We start from the raw sequence: 24,015 nt of genomic DNA on the forward strand, positions 1-24,015 counted from the left end.
TGCACTCCTTGCAAGTTCCCTAAGGGGAAAATATAAATCAATGGGGAGAAAGTGCAGCCCTCCAGTGCTTTAGCTTGAAGCTCAGCATGGAATTCTACCAAGTACTATTGTATCTTATAGAAAACTGCTTTTCCTGTGCAACCATTTCCTCATGACCTAGTGCCATACTCTCTAAAGACCTACTCTTAACAGTTCATTCTCAACATCCAAACTCAAGTCTCACTCCCAATTTGAGGAGTGACTGTTCCTACCAATGAAAATCATTCAAAACTAAGAAGGGCTAAGAATTAAGAAACTTCTTTCCCATTGCAGGTTTTTCTCCACCCAGGAAGAGCCCATTTTCACTCTATTATCCAGGGCTTCTCTTGACTGTTCCAGGTCCTGACTTCCACATCATCATCTTTCATGCATGATTTACTCACTCCAGTAGCTTTCTGAGACAATGTAAAAAGAGGTTAGTTTTACATCTAGCCTGGCTGATACAGTATTAATCATTCTTCTTCCTTGATATTTGATTGGAAAGAATTCTAAGATGGAAATAGTTTTCTTGGAATTGGAAAACATTCTGTTGACTTCCTATATAGATCTTAAGAAGGCATTATCATCAACAGTCCATGGAACATGATACTTTAGAGTCATTTTTCTTATTTTTAGAAAATGGCGTATCTATAGGGTAGGTATTTCAAGGGGGGAGGGTTGGAAACTCTACTATTTCAGTTCTAAAACTTTTTCTCTTCTATTATTTCTATTGGTTCCTTAGTCTCTCCTCCCATATATGGGCTCAATGGAGCAAACTTATACCTGATATAACAGTGGCGGAAATATTATAAGCAGCGTGCTTGCATGCTGGCTGGCTTGAGCTCAGAGCACCAGCCTAAATGTCAGGGAATCTGTTTCAACCCAGAGTCAATTATGACTCTATCCAAAGCCAGTGGGAGAGCAATAGATCATCAGTACTCACACTTTCCTTCACAACACACAGCCCACCTAACTAATGCAGGCTAAATTTAACAGTGCAACTATTATTTATTCAACAAACCTTTGTGCCTATATAATGGAATTCCCCTTTGAATACTTCCTATTCAATTTCTGTTATAAGTAATCTTCATTTACTCTCTAGGAATTGTATTAGGTGTTGGATCACTTATATTAATCTAATTATCTTTTTTTTCTTATTTCCCACCTCTGTCTTTTTATACTGATATCTGGGACATTTCTGATATAATTTTAAATTTATGCTGTTTTATTTTTAATCCCTAACAACTCTTCTTACTCTCAGGTCTTTACTTTTTTTTTTTGTCGGTCATGGGGCCTGACTCTGGACCTAATCACTGTCCCTCAGCTCTTCACCTCAAGGTTAGAGCTCTACCACTTGAGCCAAGCACCACTTCCGGCTTTTTCTGATTATGTGGTGCTGAGGAATTGAACCCAGGGCCTTACGCATGCAAGGCAAGCACTCTACCACTGAGCCACCTTCCCAGCCAGGTCTTTACTTTTATTTAACTGCTTTGTCATGTCTGGGGAGAGCAATATTTCACCTATTTAATTATAGTGGTGTTCTAAGTTTTTGCTTCCTGTAATATTTCCATGCCCTTCATTTATCCTGCAGTTTATGTTTGCCTTTGAGTTCTATTAATTTGTCTTATATTCACATTGGAAGTATTTTCAATGTCTGATGGTCTTCAGCTACCCATAACTTAACCCAAGGCATTCAGAAGTTGGTAAGAAGCGCGGCATAAAAGGGCAGAGCTCGCCAGTGGAGGAGTGACAAGAATCTCAAAAGCCTTTTCTTTTATAGATTTTCTTCATTGTGCTTTGTACTGAAGGTGGTTTCTCTCTCCAAACTTCATCAGATTCTGTCTATATACTCTGTCTACACTTTGATGAGAGGAACCATCTAATTCCATGCAGGGCCAGACTCAAGGCAGCTGCTATTTTATATAAACCATAAGAAAAATGTATTTTCCAAATGCTTCTTCCATGGCTGTCCATTTCAATGCAGAACAGCATGAGGAGATTCAGATTCTCTCCCACTATGCTGCTCTTTCACTACCTTCAGAATTCTGGTCCTTTTGGACTGTTCCCTACAAGATAAAGGCATTCAGATGGCTGAGTCTCTACCACAAAGGTACAACAGTCTTCTGCCTATCATATCTCCTTATCCTCACTGGACCCTTCAAAATATCTTCAAAATGTATTTAAATTGTCAGTAACTCCATTTTCAGAGAAGCAACCAGGTACTGAGGTGCCATGTGGGTCTGACAACCCATGAATTCACCACAGTAGATCAATCCTTGCCTTACCACATAGAATTTACTTTTATTCTGCCAAGAGAATGTGGTTCCCATGGGAACAGGGAGCCAGCCTTCCATATGGAACCTTGGACAGGATAGTGGGCACACCAGAGACACTAGAGATGCTGCCTTTCCTGCTCATCTGTCTCCTGCCAGTCACTGTGGGAAAGAGCTGTCTCCGCTGCTGGCCAGAGCTGCCTTCCTTGCTGGACTATGACCTACAGGTTCTCTGGGGCAGCCCTGGGCCTCCCGCAGAGCTCTCCCAAAGCCTCCACTCCTTCTTCATGGAGGACAACCCCATGCTCAAATTCTGGTATCTTGGTGAGCCACGGCCAGGAGAACAAGGGCCATTCTTTTGCCTGGCCTAGATCTTACTCTCCTGACTGACCTCTCTCTAACTATGACCCATTCTTAGATCAGGACCAACTGGAAGAAGAAACAGCCGTATTCTTCAAACAAATAGACCAAACCATTAAGAAGCTACGGGATGGTGAGGAAGCCAAGTGTCCCATGGGCCCTAGGGCTGGGTGGAAAAGGCCCAGCCCTCCAAGGCCTTCTCCAGGGCAGCTGTGACCATAATGCTGAGACGAGGAGAGCTAAGAAATGGGCACTGTGTGCTCCATGGAATTTCTATTTGGAAACATGGATTTGCAATCTCAAGCAAGTTATAAAATTGAGCATCCTTTTTCTTGTTGTACCCAGATAAAGTGTCACTTCTGGAAGAGATTAATTCACAAAAGAATCTCTTTGCCGAGAGACTAAATGAGAGATCTGATGAACTGAGGGAAAAGGGTAAGAGATGGGGCTGCCCTGATCCACCACTCAAACTTTTACCCTCCAGACCCAGAGACCAAACCTAGGCTCTCCCCACACATCCCTGCCCTGCCCATAGGTTAGATGCCTGCCATATCTTCCCAACCCCATGACCTGCCCATACTCCCATCCTCTCCTGGCTCTTTCTGCCTCCCTAGCACCTCAGTTTCTCCACTCTCCACCTTCTTGGCAGCCTGCAATGAGTCTTGTGGTAAGTATGTCCAGGGACTGGGCTCAAGAGAGGGGTGAGACCTCCCCTATTCCTGACCCCTCTGAGGTCCTGGCCCATCCCTCTCACAGATATCCAGTCCACAATGGAAGTCACGGAGTGTGCCAACTGTGGGATTTACCACCTGTCCTGCAATGATCCTTCCTTCTGCCCAGGTCAGTGACCTTCCATTTTGTGTGGCTTTCTCCTTCAGACCCCCACCCCTGGAGCCCATCTTTCTTCTCTATCCAACCCAGGACTTTCTCAGCTGTTCTTCCTCTCCCTTGTAAAGGAAAGTGGCACCTCTGGAATTTCTTGATATCTTCATGTCCAGGTCCAAGGCCTTAGAATCATCTGCTTCTGGATCCTCACAGTCAACATGTCTGGAACATACCTTGTCCTGTCTTTTCTGTTCCCAAGCCTGCCCTGCCTGCTCTGCTCAAGCCTTCCACCACTTAATCCTCTACTTTATTCCCTCCATCTTAGCATGAAGAGCCTGTATGTAGCTTTACTAAATGACTCTTAAATGTGTTCCTGTCTTTTCTAACTAACCTCTACCTCTACCTCTACCTCTACCTCTACCTCTACCTCTACCTCTGCTCAGGCTTCTTTATTTCTTACCTGAGTTACAACCTTTCCTTACTAGCCTCCCTGTCCTTCCTGGCTACACCTCATGCTGCTACCAAAAACCTCTTTCTCAAGGAGAAAAGTCTAACCATGATTTTCCCAGACCATAGCTTCTAGTGGCTCCTTTGCCTGACCTCCCAACCCCTGGCTCCCCTTTTCCCTCCCCAGCTATGATGATGCAGAACTACAAGTGGACTCTGATCCTTGCAGTCTGTACTGGATTCATGCTGGCTATCGCTCTAACTGGGTGAGTGCTGTCTCCTCTCCCCAACATTCCCAAGGAAACACATATGTTACCTTGACTGACCCTAACTCCACTTGGTCTCCAGATGTTTCTTGTTATGGTGCAAGAAGAAGGAAGAGGAGCCAGTAAATGAGGTACTAAAAGAGCTTAGGCCTTTCAGGAAAGAAAATATGGGTGCTTGAGGATCTCAAGGCCTGAAGGCACCTCTCTGCCACTGAAGATAAACACCCAGAATAGAGAGAGATCTCAGGCAACAAGTAAGGGGTTACATATCAGCCCTGCATATCAGCAGATATTCCCAGGGTGGGAATCCAGGACACAGGAGAGCCAAGTTCCAGTCCCCTCTTTATTGCTAAAGTCCCAAAGTCTACCTTCCCTTACTGCGCTGCCAGAACTATAGCTGCTTTGTTCTTGCTGTTGGGTAACTTTGGTCAGGGGAAACTCCCAGAAGGAGATCAAAGCAATCAGAGTTGGGTAGAAACTCTCTCTGCTTCTTTTTTCTTCTCAGGAACCAGATGTGACTCCCGAAAATGAAATAAAGAAAGATCAAGACTCAAGCTACTACTCTCTGAAAACGAACTCATCTTTGGACATGGAACCACTCTCTCCTCAATGACTTCCATCCCAGGGCCGTGAGCTCTCTGAGGTTCTTAGGCCCTATTCACACATATTTACTTTTGCAAATAAGCACTCCATTAAAATATTTCTTCCTATCCTAATTGTCCTTTTCGCTTTCGGCTGGGACCAGCACTGAGACAACGTCATGGTCTGGATATGTGCTGTATGAAGCATCCTCAGAGAGACTTCTGTGTTGAAGACTTGGTCCCCAGCTGCTGGATCCAAGCCGTGCCCCACTGCATTCTACCAACAGGCCTGCCTTACCACTGGCCCAGAGAAAACAGAGCCATTCACCCATGAACTGAAGCCTCAAACTCGAACCAAAATAATTCTTTCCTCCCTTCTACACTGTTTTCTCAAGTATTTGTCACAGCAATGAAAAGTTACCTAATACAGATGAGATCTCCCTGACCTCAACCCTCTATCATTCTCTTGTCTTCTCTTCCTTCCTCATAACTTGTCACTGTCCAAACCAGAAATACCCTCTTCTTCCCTGGTCCCCATAGGCTCATGGAAGCCTCACCTAATTCTAACACCAGAAAGAAGGCAGGGTAACCTGGGAGCCTCGGAGGGACCCTGTCTCTGGGAATAGGGCAGATAGACAGGAGGCCAGCTTAAGGGACAGGCAGGTGGACATCAGAAATCAGGTTTCAAGGCCACTGCTAGCAAAGCCACCAAGTCCTGGCCAGGATGTCACCAATGTTTTCCTCATACTATCAGAAAATTATTTCCCTGGCCACTTTTCAGGACTGGATAAATTATGTTTTAATGGGTAACAGCTTCTTTAATTTCATATTAATACTCCAATTAAAAACACTGACAAACTACCTCACAATAAATGGAAAAGATCAGAAGGGTTCTCTGAAGGAAAAAGACAAAACCAAACATGCAAAATATCCTCCCCCAAAGTTGATCTTTCTCCTTTTATAATCTAAATGTGTAAAGTTTTATGAAAAATTGATCATTATACACAATACACATCTTCTAGAGCATTTCTAAAGGAAATTACAGTTTTTGATCTTCAAGAATAAGACTAAGATAGCGAAGGGGTGGGAACAGTGAAATCTGAGCAGCAGTATCTTTCTACACACAGCAAGCTGGCAGGTCATCAGTCAGTTGGTGGTTATAGCTCAGTACATGATTTGCAAGGCAACTAAGCAACCAGAACACATTCATTTCCCCTTCCTAGAAGTAACAATTCTTTTAAAAGCTATGAAATATCCATAAAAGAATGTTGATTTGGGTAGAGTTTTTCCTTCCAAAGGGAGCAAATAATAAATGGGGGCGAGAGCCTTCCATCCCCAAATTTATATGCACAAATGAAATTAGACTGTAAGCATAAATGGCTACTCAGTCAAAGAGTTGATGCAGTTGCTATTCTACCTAGATAGTTTCAAAACATGACCCAGAAAATCAAATACATACGCTATGACTCAAATAGGAAGCACTTCATTATTGTTCAAAGACCAGGTTTAATTAACTGCCAGGGTAACATTTGGGGGGGGAGAGGGTCCAGTTGTGGGGCCTGAACTCTGGGCCTGGGCGCTGTCCCTCAGCTCTTCAGCTCAAGGCTAGCACTCTACCACTTGAGCCACAGCACCACTTCCGGTTTTTTTCTTTTCGCTTATGTGGTGCTGAGGAATCGAACCCAGGGCCTCAGGCATACAAGGCAAGCGCTCTACCACTGAGCCACCTTCCCCAGGGTAACATTTTTAAGGTGGGGTACTGTACTTTATTGCACCTGAGATGGATGATTAAATGCTTTGGGAAATTCATAACGAACAGGTGCCCAACTGACTCAGGAAAGGAAAATGAGGACAGATCCTCAACTACAGCAACTACAACCCCTGATTTTTTGTTTTATTTAGTTTTGTTAGCCCTGGGGCTTGAACTCAGGGCCTCGGCACTGTCCCTAAGCCTCTTTGTGCTCAAGGCTTCTGCTCTACCACTTGAGCCACAGTGACACTCTGGCTTTTTCTAAGTAGCTTATTGGAGGTAAAAGTTTCATAGATCTTCCTGCCCAGTCTGGATTCAACTGTGCACCTCAGATCTCAGTCTCCTAACTTCTGAGTAGCTAGGATTACAGTCATGAGCCACTGGTACCCAGCTACAACCCCTGCTTTGGGATGGGACAGAAATTCTACACAACAAGCTTTTCCCTAGGAAAGGGCACCAGGCCCAACCTATTGCTTGCAGTCCAATGAGGCATGGAGCTAGGGAAAGAGAATTTGTCAAGTCTTTTCTGCTTATTTGGATCATAGGCGTGTTGGTGTTCTTTCTGTGTTGTTTCCTGGAATCCACCTCAGCTACAATATAGAAGCATTCTGACCTGAATCCCCTCACCCACTTCCTACAGCCCCATGTTATTCCATTCTGAGACCTGAAGACAGCCAGTCACACATGAAGTACTAACTCTAACCAGGCAGAAATCTCTGACCCCTGTAGGGCACCAAGCTAGCACATGGGCAAATGGATACGGCAGAGAGGAGTCACACCTCCCTCCAACTCTTGGCTGTGTGTTAGCCTGGATTACTAAACTCCAATGGGCTTCTTAACCAAGCTTCTGCCTGCTTCTTGAAGGAAGCCACCCCTCCTCCCACCCTGGTCCTCTCCCTGCCTGGAGTTCCCAAAAAGACAAGTACGACTTGTGTCTCACAGAATGACATTCTACTCCTGGTCAAGAAACCTTCAAGGTTTCTGGTGATGACATCAGAAATGTCATTGTGACATATTAATGGAATCTCATGGTGCTGAAAGGTAGAAGCTTTGGAATATGAATAAAATTAGATTAGGTCATCAAGTTGAGCCCCTTTATTATATCCTGGTGACTTGCTTTATAAGAAAGAAAGACCAGAACACACACACATCACACATCACACAGATGAACTATCTGTCTTTCACCATATAATTCCTTGGACTACCTTGGATGAAAGTCTATCATCAGATGGATTCCTGGGCCTTGAACCTCCAGGATCGAGCCAAAGTAAACCTCTTTTCCTAAACTACCTACTCTGTGATAACTTGTAATTAGCAACAGAAAATCAGCCAGACACATGTTTGTAATCCTAGCTACTCTAGAGGCTGCAAGCTAGAGGATCTGTTCACCATGCCAGCTAAGATAGAAGAGTCCATGAGATTCCATCTCCAGTTAAACAGCAAAAATCCAGGCTGAAGAGTGGTTCAAGTAGTAGAACATCAGCCATGCGCATAAAAGCTGAGTAAGAGAGCAAAACCCTGAATTTAAACCCCAGTATTAGAGCACATGTATACACACACACACACACACACACACACACACACACACACACACAAGTCCACATGCCATGGCATTGAGGTCTAGAGGCTGACTTGAGTACAGCTTAATCTGCAGAGCATCAGACTTAGAAAGCACAGGCCCTGAGTTCAAATCCAGTACCACCAAAACCAAAAATAATGAGAGCGCTCAGTGATTACTGAACTCCTAACTTTGCAGGCCCCTAAAGTAGTCCCTTGAACAAGCATATCAATGTATTGTGTACCCAAAAGACCAGTTCCTACTCATTGTGTCACCTCCTAGTGATGTGACCACGCTTTCTTCATCAAATCTATACACAAAAACTTGGATATTTTTCTATATTTTCATGTGCACATAAAACCTTGGTAAGTGTGTTATGCCTTTTTCTTGTTAACATCCTTTGCTATGAGGTGTCATCCATGGCTTTTAAAAGGAATGAACATGGATACCATGCATTTCCTCTCACACAAAGGGAAGAGAAGAAGAGCATGGGGGCGCCAGAGGCAAGACAGTGCAGAGCTGTGGGTCAATGTTGGGAATTTGGGAGTTTTGTGGGAGATAAACCCTGAAGGTTTGCAAACAGAAAAACAATAAGATATGATTTGTGCCTTAAATACCAACGATAGACACAGAAATAGGAAGATAAGTAAGTATGGGGAAGATGAACATGCTAGAGCTCCCTGAATCTGAGTGAGCACCTTCCTTTCTCTGAGCTGTTTAATGCACTGCACAGAAGACACTGTGGCCCTGGGAGGCTCCGGCGCTGTGTGAGTCACTCTCACCTCTCAGGAATCTAACAAGCAAGTGACTCAGGATTCAGGCTGGAACTGAAAACCCTCATGTGCTGACTTCCTCCGGGCTTAAGGCTCAATGGATCCACATGGCTGCAGAGAATTAGAAATATAAGTGTGCTCATCAAGAAACAATTCCTAAAAGGTCTGGTTTCCAGTGGAGGATTGAGGGCATTTATCTATTTCGTTTCCTCCCGAGACTTCATTAAAACTATACTAAAAGATTTTTTAAATCATAAACTCAGAAAGATATGAAGAACGGGGGAAAGACCGCAGCAATTAAACTTTGGTAGCTTGGAGGTGAGTGAATTAATAAGCCTGAAATGCAAATCCGAAGCCAGCAATGAGCCAGGCTCCAGTGGCTCACACCTACCTACACACTCCTACCTACCTACACAGGAGGCTAGCCAGCCCAAGCAGAAAAATCCTAGATACTCTTAGCTCCAATTCTCACAGAACACCAGAACTGGAAGAATGGTTCAAATGGGAGAGCACCAGCTATGAGCAAAATATCTGAGTAAGAAACTTTGAGTTGAAGCCCCAGTATGGATACACACACACACACACATGCTATCAATGGAAAAAAGACCTATCCAACCTAGACTCTGGCATCCTAAATGCCATCATAGTGAAATAGCCGTCAAGTGCCCTCTGCAAGCAGTGAGAACAGACAACAGTGGAGAGAAAATAGTGGTTCCCACAGTGGCCTCAATGGCTGACAAGCATTCAACCCACTATCATTACCACCATGCCTGGGTAGCATGAACAATAGAACTGAAGGACTTCTCCTCCCATCCTCACCTCTACCACTGATCAAATATCCCAGGTGCTGGCACCCCTGGAGCTCTCTGCACCACAGGGGTGAGGCAGAAGCTAAAGGACAGGGTGCCCTTCAAGGACAGGGTGCTTGAGACTGTAAATGAAGAGCCAAACAGGTGGTTTCTGGGTACTGTGCAGCTGGAATGGGATGATAGGGTGTGTGTGTGTGTGTGTGTGTGTGTGTGTGTGTGTGTGTGTGTGTGTGTGTGTGTTGTGGGGCTTGAACTCAGAGCCTTGAGCACTGTCCCTGAGCTTTTTTCCTTAAGGCTAGTTCTCTACCACTTTGAGCCACAGCGCAATTCCAGTTTTCAGGTAGTTAATTGGAGATAAGGGTCTCATGGACTTTCCTGCCCCAGCTGGCTTCCAACCGCAATCCTCAAATCTTAGACTTCTGAGTAGCTATAGTTACAGGTATGAGCCACTGGCACCCATCCAGCTGGGATGATTTATTGGAGGGTCTAACTCCCCCTTGCCCACACTGCTGTCAGTGGGTCTCTGACCTTTGTACTGACCATCTCTCTATTTTCTGTACTCTGTTTTGCTATGTGGGGCACTGCTGACCCTGAAAGGCTCCACCCCTTTCCAGAACAGCTAATTTAATTCCTAGAGATTGCCAACAATTGTCTACCTTGCCTTGATCTTCAGATATCAGCCCCCTGAGTAGCTAGGATTACTAGTGTGAGCACCATCACCCAGCTAGAATGTACCTTCAGCACAAGCCAACAAGCCTGATCCCACACCTCCAACTACCTTTCAGCTGAGCTCTCATGCTCCTACTGAATACTCAGTGTGATCACTCAGGGCCAGGCCCCAATGTGTGGCCAGCCCCAAGCCACAGAGATGCTGGAAGTGTTTAAATCACTTGTTCCTAATTTGCTTTCAACGTCACATTTGTTCCTGCTAGGACAAATCACAGTTGAGCTTGGTCCAATCTTCCCTTACTTCCTCTCCATCCTGGCCTTTCTTGGTGCTTCCCCATGGGGTTCATCTTGGCATGCATACCTCCTATTTTCACCATCATTTGAAAAACAAATCCTTCATTATGATGTCATGTCTATGTCTGTATGTCTCACTACATCTGATTAAAAACAAGTCTTACGTGCCTCCAGAGCTCTTGGCACCATGAATATAGTGGTTTGGTGCCAGATGGAGATGATATGTCTCTAGACTGTACTTGGCTCACTAACTGGACCCAGTAGGCAGCAGTTACTGCCTAGGATGGCTCCATGCCTTCTGGATCACCTGCACCTGCACAGCTGCTTCACAGCACTGTCTGCATATGTTGCCAATCTCCCCATTTGCTCTGTCTTCTGCCCACACCTGGTGCTTCTGCAATTGCCCCACCAGCACCACCACCATGATGTCACATATCTTAGAGTCTGTGAATAAAATGATTGCATACATCTCCTCACCTGTTGGCTCTACAATCCTGAAAATAAGAACAATATTTAAAGACAATCCCCGCCCCCCACCATACAGGAACTAAAAGACTCTTCTCTGTCCAGCCTAAGAGGAAGACATAAAGATGCTAGCACCTAGGACTGAGTTCCATAGCAAAGCCTCACCCCAGCCCTCAGATTCCTATCTCCTGTTTATGTTCCCACATTTTATCATAAACAGATGGTCGTGTGTGCTAAAGAAAACCTTTCCAAAGAAAAGAAAGGAGCTGGGCACTAGTGGCTCATGCCTATAATCCTAGCTACTCAGGAGATTGACATCTGAGGATCAAGCTTCAGTGCCAGCCCAGGCAAGAAAGTCCAAGCCTAACCACTAAAAAGCCAGAAGCCAAGCTGTGGCTCAAGAGGTAGAGTATCAAAAAAAGAGCAAAAAAGCTAAGGGCCATTGCCCAGACCTTAAGTACTGGCACAAAAAGAAAGAAGGAGGAGGAAAGGGAGGGAACAGAGGAAGGAAAAGGAGGAGGAGGGGGAGGAGGAGGAGGAGAGGGAGGAGGAGGAAGGGAAGGGGGAAAGAAAGAAGAGGAGAAAAAGGAGAAGGAGGAGGAGGAAGAGGAGAAGGAGGAGAAGGAGGAGGAAGGGGAGGAAGAGGAGGAAGAGGGAGGACTTGTGGCTAATACAGCCCATTATACTCAATGTACATATGTGAAAATGGAAGCCGGTAACTTGAAGGGATGGATGAAGTTGAGAAAAATTGGAGAAAAGGAGGGAAGAGGATATTGATTGAGATGTATTGTGCTCATTAATTGACATGTTCAGTAGTTGAAACCCTTTATACTACTACATAAATAAGAAAAATAACTTAATTTTAAAATGCTATAATTAAAATCTGCATTTATAAAACAAGAATAGGATGCTATAAAAGAGGAAATTTTAGTTAACAAAAAAATAACTTTTAGGAAACTAAACACATAGCAGCGAAAGCAAAAGAAAAATAAAAGTTTTGAAATCTCCAAGACTATAAAGACAAGCATTGTAAACAGGAAAGAAACTAGTGAATTAATGGCCACTCAACATGTAAATAAGAATTGCTGACAGCAAAGAGAAAATGGAAAGAATACTGATGCAGCTGGGTGCAGTAGTTCATGCCTGTCATCCTAGCCACATGAGGGAAAGATTGAGAGAACTGCAATTTGAAGTGATCCTAGGCAAAAATAACACGTGACCTCCAACTCAACCAATAAAATGCTAGATACAAAAAAAATGGATGGGAAGAGATGGGAAGGGGCAACAAAGGAGGAGACAATAATGCTTGACAAGAAATGTACTCATTACCTTGACCATGTAACTGTAACCCCTCTGTACAGTATTTTCACATTAAAAAAAACTGGATACAATGGTTCATACCTTTCATCCTAGCTATGTGGGAAGCGTAAATGGGAGTATCATACTCAAGGTTGGCCTGGGAATAAATGTGAGACTATTTCCCCAAAAAATGTGCTGGGGGCATGACTCAAATGGTAGAGTACCTGCTTCACAAGCATGAGGGCCTGAGTCCAAACTCATTACTGTGACGATGATGATGATGATTGATTGATTGATTGATTGATTGATTGAATTAACCAGGATACTCAGAAATGAGTTCATAAATTTTTACATTAAAAGAGCACCTATAGGCTCAATACAAAAGGAGAAAACATACTTCACCAAGTCACCTTTCATTGAATTATAGTTTCTTCTTTTTATTGTTTTTGTTTTTGTTTGTCATAGGGCTTGAACTCAAGGCCTGGGTGCTCAAAGATGATACTCTACTACTTTGAGCTACAGCACCACTTCCAGTTTTCTGGTGATTAATTAAAGATATAGTCTCATGGACTTTGCTACCCAGGCTGGCTTTGAACCACGATTCTCAGTTGTCAGCCTCCTGAATAGTTATGATTACAGACGTGTAAGCCACCAATGCTGTGCTGAATTTCAGTTTCTAAGAACAGAAAAAAAAAAGAAGTGAAAACTACCAAATGATAAAACCAGCTCATACAAAGAATCACCAATGAAATATGTGGGCCCTTGGAGGTCTGTGCCAATCTTCAAACCACAACAGATGGCAAAGCGTCAAAGGGGCAAATGTTTGAGTGTCTAAAGAGTAGGGAAAGCACACACTGATTATCCTCACCTGAGGTTGGACCCAACAGGATGGCCTGTCCACCAAGTCTTCTCCAGGCAAGTTGTTAATGCTAAGAAATAATTACAGAGAAAGATACCCAAGTCTCTGAGCAATGGTCTGAGCACATTTTCATTGCTAAGATTGAAAGTGTATGTTTCCAGTAAAGCTAGGTCACCAACTTCACAGTAAACAAGAGCCAATCCTAAGTATGCCCAGGTGTGATGGATATCATCAAGCACTTCCTTTCTTCAAAGCTCAGGAGATGGACCTCTGTGGCCATTTCCATCACCAGCCTCCACCTTCATTATGGTTAGCAACATAAGGCTGCAGCAGCGAACAGCCCTACAGGGGGCAGTAGGGAGGATGTCTCTGTCTAGGGTGGAGGACTTCAGAATTAGCCATGACTGTGTAAACCCCTCTCCACCCCACCCCACACACCCCCAGTCCACCAAGTCAGAAAACCCACCACTAGCCCAGGAGAACAGTCAGAAAGTTCGTGGGTAGATCAGGGTGGATAGATCGAGGAAAAGACTAGATTTTGTAGTTTTCAAGTCAATTACTAAGTCTATTTGAAAGCCTAGCTTTCATCTGATTAATTATCAAAAAGGAAAAAGAAGACAATAGTCCACTTAAATTTTGTTTAAAGATGTGATCTGGCCTGAAATTGAATGAGGCTATTTTCTGAGGCACATTTAAAGGTATAATTTTCATTAAAAAGATGTTTGTTGAATTGTAATAAATCATGTGCAACTTGGTAAGGGGGCATTGACAAATCAAATCTCCCTGTGTTCTAGAAAGCCTGGCAGAGGGTGGTTTTCTGGTTCTGTAATGAGACAGACCTTTACAGTAAACAGCATGGCCTCTAGTCAGGAAAGCTGATCAAGAGAGATAAATGTTTGTTAGTCCTATAATTGAAAAGAACAATATACATTCTATCTTCATTTGAGGAAGATAATCCTGTTCTGGGATTAGGTACAGCAGAACTCCTTTTTTTCTTATTCACTCAAGCAGCTTGCTGGGCCTCCAAGCAGAGCAGGATAGGCCAGGTAAAGACTCAGAGATAGGCACTCACCCAGGACCAAAGCTAAGGATTGCTGTGCTCCTGTGACACCCCACTCTGTGACTCTTGCCTGTTGTTCTGGTTGCCTCTCATTTCTTTCTTTGTCATCTGTGCTCACTTTCAGGAAAGTACATCAGTCAGCTATTTGTGTGTAACAAATAATTCCAAAGATTTATCTCTTAACAATCAGTTCTGACTGTTCCCATGGGTGCTGGCTATTTGGGAGCATCAGGGATCACTGGTGGCCTGGCATCAGTACATGATCCACGTGAGTTCCACCTCTCCCTCTTCCAGGAAGGGAGAGCCAGCTACCAATGGAAAGACAAGAGGTGGAGTGAAAGTGGCAGGAAGCAAACCCAGCCCCACAGACCCATCCCAAGCCTCTGTTCCACTTCGCTCTCAGTGTTTCAGCCAATACAAGTCACACGACAAATCACAGTCAACACAATTCACACAACCAAGGTCAGCATACATTCTTGGACCTGGAGCAGGAGAGGAAAGGGAGTAAAGATTTTCCAAATAACTTGAGCTGATCTAATCTGCCATTCCCCTTTGCACATGTTAAATGTATGAAAGCATTTCCAAAGACGTCAATCACAGCCTCCTTCCTGAGCCCAGAAGGTTATGACCATATCAGACCCACAGGTCTCCTTTTGGTGTAGAGAAATAAGAAATAATCCTGGGAGATTTGCCTAAGACTGGTTTTTATTTTTTTCAACATAGCCAATAAAATTTATGTTTCTTGCTGAAAAAAAAGAACAATTAATCCTTAGAAACATTGCCTTTTATTAAGCCCTGGATCTGCTCCTGGGATCAGCTCCCTGTCTATCATCTGTGACGGACATCACTTTGATCCAATGGGAAGGTTGTGCCTTCCGGTCATTCTCTGTGGTCTTTTGGGATGGGGCCCTTAGAAAACAGAATATACCCTCTGACAGTCCTGTACAGTTTTCACAGCCTCTCCTGCCTGGGGAAAACTGGGAGTTCAGAAGTCTTTGTATCCTGAAGAGTCTTGTTTTCTTCTCAGCCAGGCCCCAAACACTAATGCCAACATAACTCTTCCAAACTCAAGGGTTGTCCATGTACTTGATTCTGGCTACCTCCCTCTGCCAACCTCCACGCCCAGAGTCTTTCAATCATTTAGGAATGCCTCTGGTTCTCTACACTTAATCACACCTGCTTTAGAAGCACGTGACTGTATTTTTAACATTTTCCATTAGCATCCATTGCTGTACAAAAGGGGTTGCACTGTGACATTTCCACACATTCATACAATGTGTCCCAATCAACCTTACCCCTTCTATCAATTCTTCCCTCTCCTGCTCCCTCTTCCCAGCCAATTTGGAGAAGTTTCATTGTTCTACTTGCATACAGGCAACTACACTACTCAACCATGTTCATTCTCTTTCACCCCCTCTCCTAACCCTCCTCCTACCAGTGACACCCACCACCTCTCAGTGGAGCCTGCCCCACTTTTCTTTCATTCATTCTGTCATTTTGTATAGTGTGTTTGAAATGTACCAAAAGGGACAGTTTCTGTGGTGCATATGCTATAGTTTGCTCAGAGCTCCACCTCCATTGAGCAGCTGCGTTCATTGAAACTGTGTGCCTACTTCATACATCATTGCATTGTATTTATCCTCCATCTTTCTTTTCATTCTCCCTTCCCCCATAAACCTAAACAGATCCATAGTTAGAATCCTGTTCTGTGTTCATACACATAAATTTATGTATGTAGGCATGTATATGTGTATATTTATGAATATGTATGTGTTTTTAGGTCTAGCTTCCACATAAGAGCAGAATATAGGATATTTGACTACGGGGCTTGGCGTATCCCACTCAACATGACAGCCTCTAATTCCATCATCTTTTTCCTGAAGATCACATGATTTCATTTTTCTTTATGGCTTTAATATTTCATGGCATATGTACAGCATATTCTCCATCCATTCATCTGTTTTTGGGCACCAGCTGATTGCACCATGTGTCTATTGTAAACAAATCTACAATAAACATGGGTAAGCAGGTATCTTGCTGGTCTATTGATTTACACTGCTGATTTACACTGTCTTACTTTTGAGACACTTTCACTGACTAAATTGACCATGGAAGTCCTTGAGTGTCTGCACTGCCTTTCACTTCTCTCTTCAAGCTTCCAGCTCCTTCCTGAGCCAGTCCCTCCTCACCTGTAGAATCTACAGAGAGGACTAAGCTATTGCCCCCATTCCCTAAGGGAATCCCAGCCAGACAGTCATACAAGGGAAGCTGACTTCCAGGAAGACAGAAAACAGACAGACACAGCTTCCAGGGGAGGTTTCTCCCTCCCCACAGGTGACAGCTAAATGGACTCTTCAAGGAAGGGCAGAAGCCCTTCTGCTCAAGGAGACAGGGATGGGGAGGCCAAGCTGCAGAAGGCACAGGGAAAGGCACGCAAAGTTCAGAAAAGCCATCATGTGTTTAAGTCAAGGCCATTGGTAAGTCAAGGGCCTGGCACCCATTAAAGGAGCCTCTTCCCTTAGTGGAGTGAGGAAGAGATCAGCCCAACAGATTGTCCATGCTGAGAGAACCAGGGGATAGAGTAAGGGCTTCTGGGGTGCCATGTTCAGGTGAGGGTTCAGGTGAGGAGGAGTAAACAGGCAGAGGGGAACAAAGAGGATTGGAGAGGAGCCAGCAGCAGGGTCTGTGTGAGCAGATGCCTGAGGTGTATATACTACCTATATGCTACCCCTTCCAGGGTCTGAAGGAATGTGTAGGTATACAGTGAACATACACATGTGTGTGTGACAGTGTGTCTGTATGTGTCTGTGTGAGTATGTATGTGTATGATCCTATGTGAAAGACTGTGAGTGTAAGGGGTGGGATGATTTTGTATGAGTGTAGGAAGGGTGAGTATGTGTTTGTGTCTCTGTGAATATGTGTGTCTGTATGTCTGTGTGCATATGTATGAGCGTGTTTGTGTGTGGCTGAGTGTGTATGTGTCTGTGTGTGAGTGTGGGATGAATATATGTCTATGAGTATGTGTATGTGAGTGTGTGTGAGTATATATGAGTGTGAGTGTCTATGTGTACGTGTGTGTGACTGTGTATGTGTGTGAATATATAAGTATGAGTGAAGTGGTATATGATTGGGTCAGGCCCACCTGGAATAGTGTTCTTTTTTGCTACATCTAAAAAGGACCTGCATCTTTGCCTTAGCAGCCCATCGTGGGAGAGAAATCTTATCTACAAGTTCCAGCCACAGTGGACAAAAGAGAATTATACAACCATTGGGGATCATTTAACAATCCTACTGCACTTCTTCCCCTTACTCAAACAAAAGAAATATCTGCCAAAGGAACGACACTCTCATGGTATATGTATGTCAGGGCCTCTGGAACCAGCTTCCTTTCAGGACTTCCCAAGCCAATGGCATTTTATATCAAGACCATGTTTCTTTAGTTACTAAGCAGTCCCTAAAACATGAAGCTGGGTAACACAACCTAACCGTGGCATGCACTTTGAGTTTAGGGTAAGTGGTGATGGATGATACAACATTCCTGGCTCTCAGCTCTGTCTTCTGATTGGTGAGTGCCTGGGTCAGGGCCATCTAGATCCAAAGGCCTGGCCCATGCGGTGGAGGAGCCAGGATGGCCCCAGGTAACTGATGGATGGAGAGGGCCAGTGGGATTGATATCTTTTCCATTCAGGAGAAGGGCAGAGACTCCCAGCTACAAATATTCTGAGGCTCACATCAGTCCTGGATTGGCTACCCTTCCCTACCCCACCTCCCAGCTTTCTTCAAGGCAGGGACGAGGGGTATCCTTAACACCCACTACCGTGACCACCACATTGACAAATGGAAGAGACTTCATTTTTAGCTTCCGCATGGGGAAAGAAAGAAAATCACCAATGTTAAAATTTCTTAATGAGGCAGAGCTACATTTAACTTCTATTCCCAGTCATTTCCAGTGACAGGACTGATTAGTATTCATGGAAATAAATGACATCCTTCCTGCAAGAACTTGCACTCCCTTCAGAGGGCAAGATGGGTCCCCCATTAGAGAATGTGAGAGCCATAGCAGAGCCTCAGGCCAAGGCAGCTGAGCAGACTACATGCTACTGACTATGGGAGTCCCTGGAATGAGGACCCTGCTGTTCCAGAGGGGCCTATAGGCTTACAGGAGCTGAAAGTCCACCCGCATCAGCCTGGAACCCCAGTGTAGGTGGATCTGGTTTCTGTACATGGCACCCTCACTCTCTGCCTCTTGCTCTAAGCAAATACATCTTCTGCCTGGGAGTCCATTGAGGCTGTGCAGCAATGCAGTTTTGAAATGGCCAATTTCATGAAAAAGGACCCTCAGCTAGACACAAACACAGCTGTCCCAGCTGGTGGCTGACAGCAGACAAGCATTGTTCACTATTGCAAAAATAGAGGGGGAAAGGTTGGTGCAAGCAGGCAGCCCAGAGCATGAGTTCCCAGGCTCAGTGTCCCTGAGAGCCTCAGAACATACCTGACCCCAGAAAGCTGTGTCCACTCCTAGGTCAGGACTACCCCAATGGCTACGGACAACCTAGCACCCAGGAAACCCACTATCCTTGTTTGCCCATCAAGAAGAGGTTCCCAGGGCACAGGAAGCTTGAGAGGTTCCTGGGGAGGAGTTGGTCACCATCTTAACATCTGTTTACCCCTCAGCCAATAAATTAACTTCCAACTTGATCCAAGCCAGGCACAGTGGCTCACACCTGTAATCCTAGCTACCACTCAGGAGGCTAAGATAGGGAAAACCTCAATTCCAATAATAAAAAAATAAAATGGGAACTTTTTGCTGATGATGCCATTGAGGAACAATTAGACAGTATATAATAAATCTAAGATGCACATAGAGTAGACCTTTGGCATCTAAGAAAATATGATTCCAAAAAAAATGAAAAATGAGCATGCTCAGGATACAGAAATACATACTCCAAAATTACTTGACTTACCTATACCTATATTCTAAAATTATTCAACTTACTTATACTGTACATACAGTAGGGCTGAGCATCCATAACTTGAAACTACATGGATAGACTTTATTACTGATACAAAATTTACTGTTGTACATATTAGTAGTGTTCACCAAAAACTAAATCTCATTTCATGCTCTTTTTCTTGATATAGTAGATGTTTTGATTCATTTTTCCTGAAAAATCACCTAACTCCTAAAGAAATGTTGCCTTTCAATAAATCTTTAATTTTTTAGTTAATCTCTTCAATTACACACATTCACTTTCACCATGCTTTTAGGACATCATTTGCTTTTGTAGAGACGTGATATAGTTTCACAAAATTATACATGGGGAAACTCAGCAGATCCCACACGGCTAACACAGGACTGATTGAGAGCTAAATTTAACATACCCACTAAGTCATAGCTCAGTGCAGGAATTCAAAATTGTTGTTCTTGAAATATCTTTGGATGTTTTATGTAGTATAAGAACTGCATAATTTTTACCCACTTCTTGCAAGAATTTAGTCTGATTAAGTATTTAGAAAATGCTACAACACCATTATAACATTATGGGTATATTATGATAGCCATGAAAAAGCAGAGTTGCACTCTATAAGAATAGACAAATAGATATTTTGACACAACTCCAATACCATACTCTACAATAAAACATGATGACATGGATTTAATATTAACCCTAATTGTAGCTATACATATTGAGGCTGTACATATTTTGACTTTTCTATAATGGCCATGGGTTATGCATAGGATGAGTTAGTAGAGTTGTTACAAGGACTGAGTTAGACTTTTGGGACTCAAAAATCTAGTTTCACCACCTACAAACCGTATGACTGGGGAAGCGATAGGAATTCTCTGCTTTTCAGTTTCCTCTTCTGGGAATGGAATGGTCCCATATCTGCTCTGAAAATCTTTCATGATAAAATGCAATGATCAGCACAGTGCCTGGCATACAAAAGGGCTTGACTATTGTTTAGTTTTGTATTTAGAACTCAAAGTTGGCAGCCAATTATCTTGTCCTCTTCATATACCTCTAATCATAATTGGAAGAAAAGTTCATTGTTCATGCTTGTGTGTGTGTGTATATATATATATATATATATATATTAAAAAGAAAAAATAGAATCAATGATTTGTCCAGCCACTTATCCATTGAAGCTACTAGCCATACCAGTTGCTGGCTGAGGTCCATCCAGCCTCTAAATGAGACAAGGTGGACAGAGTCAGACCCTACAACTGGCCCCACACCTGAGCTGAACCTAGGCCTGGCATCTAGGTCTCTGACCAAGCTCACTCCTGACTCCAGGATCCGCCTCCATAGGTAACACTCCACTAGCCTACCCGGCTCAGGACTTCATGCTCACAATACATCCTGTATCCTGCCCCACTCACCTTCTCCTCTCACTCCTCCAGTGCTCAGCCACCCTCAGAGCCATCTCATCTGAGGACTTCCCATAGGAAGTAGCACATTACCTATGAGCACCTGCCTTGTGCTGACTCGGGACTGATTTCCTCAGACAACTACCCCAGTCTAGTTCTCATTCTCTCAAGAAACATGTGAGGTAAATAAGGTATTTAAATGGGGGAAAAAAACCCTGAGCTCCACATCAACCCCAAATCCAGTTTCTTAGGAGGTGCCCAACACAGTAATACAAATAAAATGGCATGCCCTGATGTAAAATGCTAAAGTACCTTTCCTGCTCACTAGCCAATCAGCATGAATCTTAACAAATAATTGCTTTTCATCAGCAGCAAGACCTCTCAGAGCCAGCAAAAGTTGATATCCATTCCCTCATTAACACTTGGAATTCTTCAAGTCTCTCTACCAATAATAGTGTCTGAAATTTCCTTGTATCCCCATCCTGGCCAGCATTTGTCTTTATTGTTATTTTGGTTTGGGTGTGGGTTTTTTGGTGACAATCTTTCTAACTGATTGAGATGGTATATGTGGCACAATTTTATTTAAAAATTATTCTTTAAAAGTCTATAAAAATACTGATGATATGTTAATGGTGTTTTGAATGTAACTGAAAACTTTCTTGGGGTCTTTGGGCAAGAATCAGAGGAAATCACTGACAACTAACAGTCAATTTTTCTATTAAGTAAACCTGAGAAACTGAAGAAAGAGTATGAAGAGGAGATAAGCAAGGTGGAGGCAGAATGACCATCCACTGAGGGAGAAAAAAAAATAAAGCTAGTGAAGAGTACATACAGAGATTGTTGGCAGAGGAAGAAGAGGAAGAAAAAAAAGGCAGGCAGAAAAAAAGACAAAAGCAAGATGGAAGAGCAAATAAAAAGTGATAAAAAGCTGGCAAGAAGACTAAGTATCAATATTAACAATTTTGATGAGGCTTCTCCCCTGAATTCCAGAAAATCTGATACATTTACAGCCAAGTCACCAAAGAAAGATAAGAACAAACAAAGAAATACTGGAGATATTCAGAAGTATTTGTCACCTAAGTCTCAATTTCATTCAACATCACAGCCTTAAGTTGTACAAGAAGACAGGAAAAACTCCATATCTAAGGAAGTTAACAATAGTGATGCCAAAAGTCCTACGTGGCCAGATACCAGAACCAAAGAAGATATGCCAACATGTTCTCCACAGATATGCCTTGAAACTCAGGAACAAGGTGCAGCGTCCTCAATAGAGTCACCTTTGCTACAGTTACATGCCTGTGAAGGAAGAGCCCTAACAAGATCACATGATGACAAAAAGATTGTGTCAGAGTCATTAGGAGCCTAACACTGATTCTAAAGAAGCTACATTTACACCTTGTGGCATCACAGAGAATGGGTGTACTATGTCAGGTAGGACGCAGAAGATTGGAAACAGCACAGATTCAGCAGAAAATAAAGAGCCCCACCTGTTGACTAGTAATGATATTTCCAAAAGGAAAAATGAATTCTCATTTGAAGCAGTCAAGAATCTACGCTTTTCTTCAAAAAGAAGAAAAATGTTCCCCAAATCTTCTTCAGATCAAAAAGAAACAGGAAAATTTTTTACCCAAAAACTGATAAATATAGAGTGTATACTTTTTGAGATTCATAAAAGAGAAGAGCAGTACAGTTATGTTATTAGCATTTCAACTTCAGAAGGATGTAGATAAAGAACAAATGATGCCAAACAAGCAAAAAGGATCCCCCAGATGGGTATCCACTATTGCTATATCCTCACCTCCAGAAAACTAGCTCGATGGACAAAGGAGAAATTCCAAAGACAGGAACTTCAAAAAACAAATTGATACAGTGCTCAAAATGGGGGAGAAGCTCAAGAGATGGAAATCAGAAGCCTTCTTCTAGAATACAGCTGAAATATTCAGCTAATGGAAAAAAAAGATGCCAAAGTCTACCAGAGATAACTGTAATTTAAATAAAAGTGCTCATTCTGGGCTGGGAAAGTGGCTCAGTGGAAGAGTGCTTGCCTAGCATGTATGAAGCTGTGGTTTCGATTCCTCAACACCACATAAACAGAAAAGTCCAGAAGTGACATTGTAGCTCAAGTGATAGAGTGCTAGCCTTGAGCAAAAGAAGCTCAGGGACAGTGTCAAGCCCTGAGTTCAAGCCCCAGGACTGGCAAAAAATAAAAAATAAAAATGTGCTCATTCCCTTCAGCTTATTAATTCACAGAAAAGTATTTTTCAAATGTTTCAGAGATAAAAGCAGTAATGCAGGGGTAAAAGGGAATATTTCATAACCTAACAGAGCTGTGCTGTAAAGCTCTTTTTTATTAAAGAATCTCACAAGTTTATTGTAAATTCCTGCTCTGTAGTCATAGTTGTTATCATTAAATATTGTCATTACAAGGGAAGAATATATAAATATGTCTCTGTAAAACTCAGTAGTTAACAGGTGCCCTTATCTTTTCCATTGTTAGTAACTGTGTCATATACTGAATTTGCCTTCCTCATGGATATAAAAATGCCTTAGTCAAAGTCCAAGAAGTCTTGAAGAGCTGTTCTCTTTCCAGGATTTCATGTTTGAAATGGCAGCTTCTCACCTTTTGTCAGGAACAGTGATCAAAGCAAGATTACACTATACCAAGTGGTTACAAAAAAAAATCTAGGTAGAGTTTAAAAGCCCAAGGAATACTTGAAATGTACAACACTAATTTTCCATCTCAATTTAAATTTTAAGCATTATATTGTTTGTTTCCTTTGGTTTAAAATGGCTTAGGATCTATGTTAAATCAGTTTTCTGGAAAACTGGAATTCAGTTACAGAAAAGAAACTAAATTATTTATAGAAAGGAGAGTTTGAGTTGGGTTGGGGCTGGGTGGGGTGCCTTGGCAGTCAGGAACCAAACCAGGGAATTAGGGAATAGGTCTAGAATGAACATCAAGTTCCTTTTTATTTTTTTTAATTTAATTACATTAGTGTTGTTTTAGAGGTGACATACAGTGGGATTACCTTTACATATGTAAGGTAGTAAGTACATTTCCTTCCTTTTGTCCTTAGCTGTGCAGAAACTTTTTATTTTAACGTAGTTCCATTTGTCAAGTTTCTCTCCTATTTCTTGTGCCCCTGGGTCTCTATTCAGGAAGTTCAGCAGGTTCCTTTTGTCAGAACATTTTTCCTTGCACTTTCTTTGCTAAATCACATAGAAAACATCTTTGGTTTTACAGCTTTTTGACACCATAGTATCTAATACAAAAAGCTACTTATCTGAATTTTGGGGAATTTGTGTTTCTACTAAACTGCTATTGCTATTCCAGAAAAA

General features: G+C 42.8%; 1 protein-coding gene across 1 annotated transcript; it reads left to right on the forward strand.

The window, feature by feature from the left end:
* The first annotated feature begins 2,335 nt into the window (after positions 1 to 2,335).
* LOC105988909 (E3 ubiquitin-protein ligase RNF168) lies at positions 2,336 to 22,956 on the forward strand. Its single transcript, XM_013020672.1, is given in 13 exon segments — positions 2,336 to 2,615; positions 2,710 to 2,784; positions 2,997 to 3,086; positions 4,111 to 4,189; positions 4,272 to 4,320; positions 10,477 to 10,531; positions 11,254 to 11,260; positions 21,679 to 22,008; positions 22,010 to 22,361; positions 22,363 to 22,565; positions 22,567 to 22,624; positions 22,627 to 22,675; positions 22,895 to 22,956. Coding segments are annotated over 13 exon segments (1,689 nt in total).
* The last annotated feature ends 1,059 nt before the right edge of the window (positions 22,957 to 24,015 follow it).

This window comes from Dipodomys ordii, unplaced genomic scaffold, assembly GCF_000151885.1.
Source record: "Dipodomys ordii isolate 6190 unplaced genomic scaffold, Dord_2.0 Scaffold52, whole genome shotgun sequence".
Classification (NCBI taxonomy): Eukaryota; Metazoa; Chordata; class Mammalia; order Rodentia; family Heteromyidae; genus Dipodomys; species Dipodomys ordii.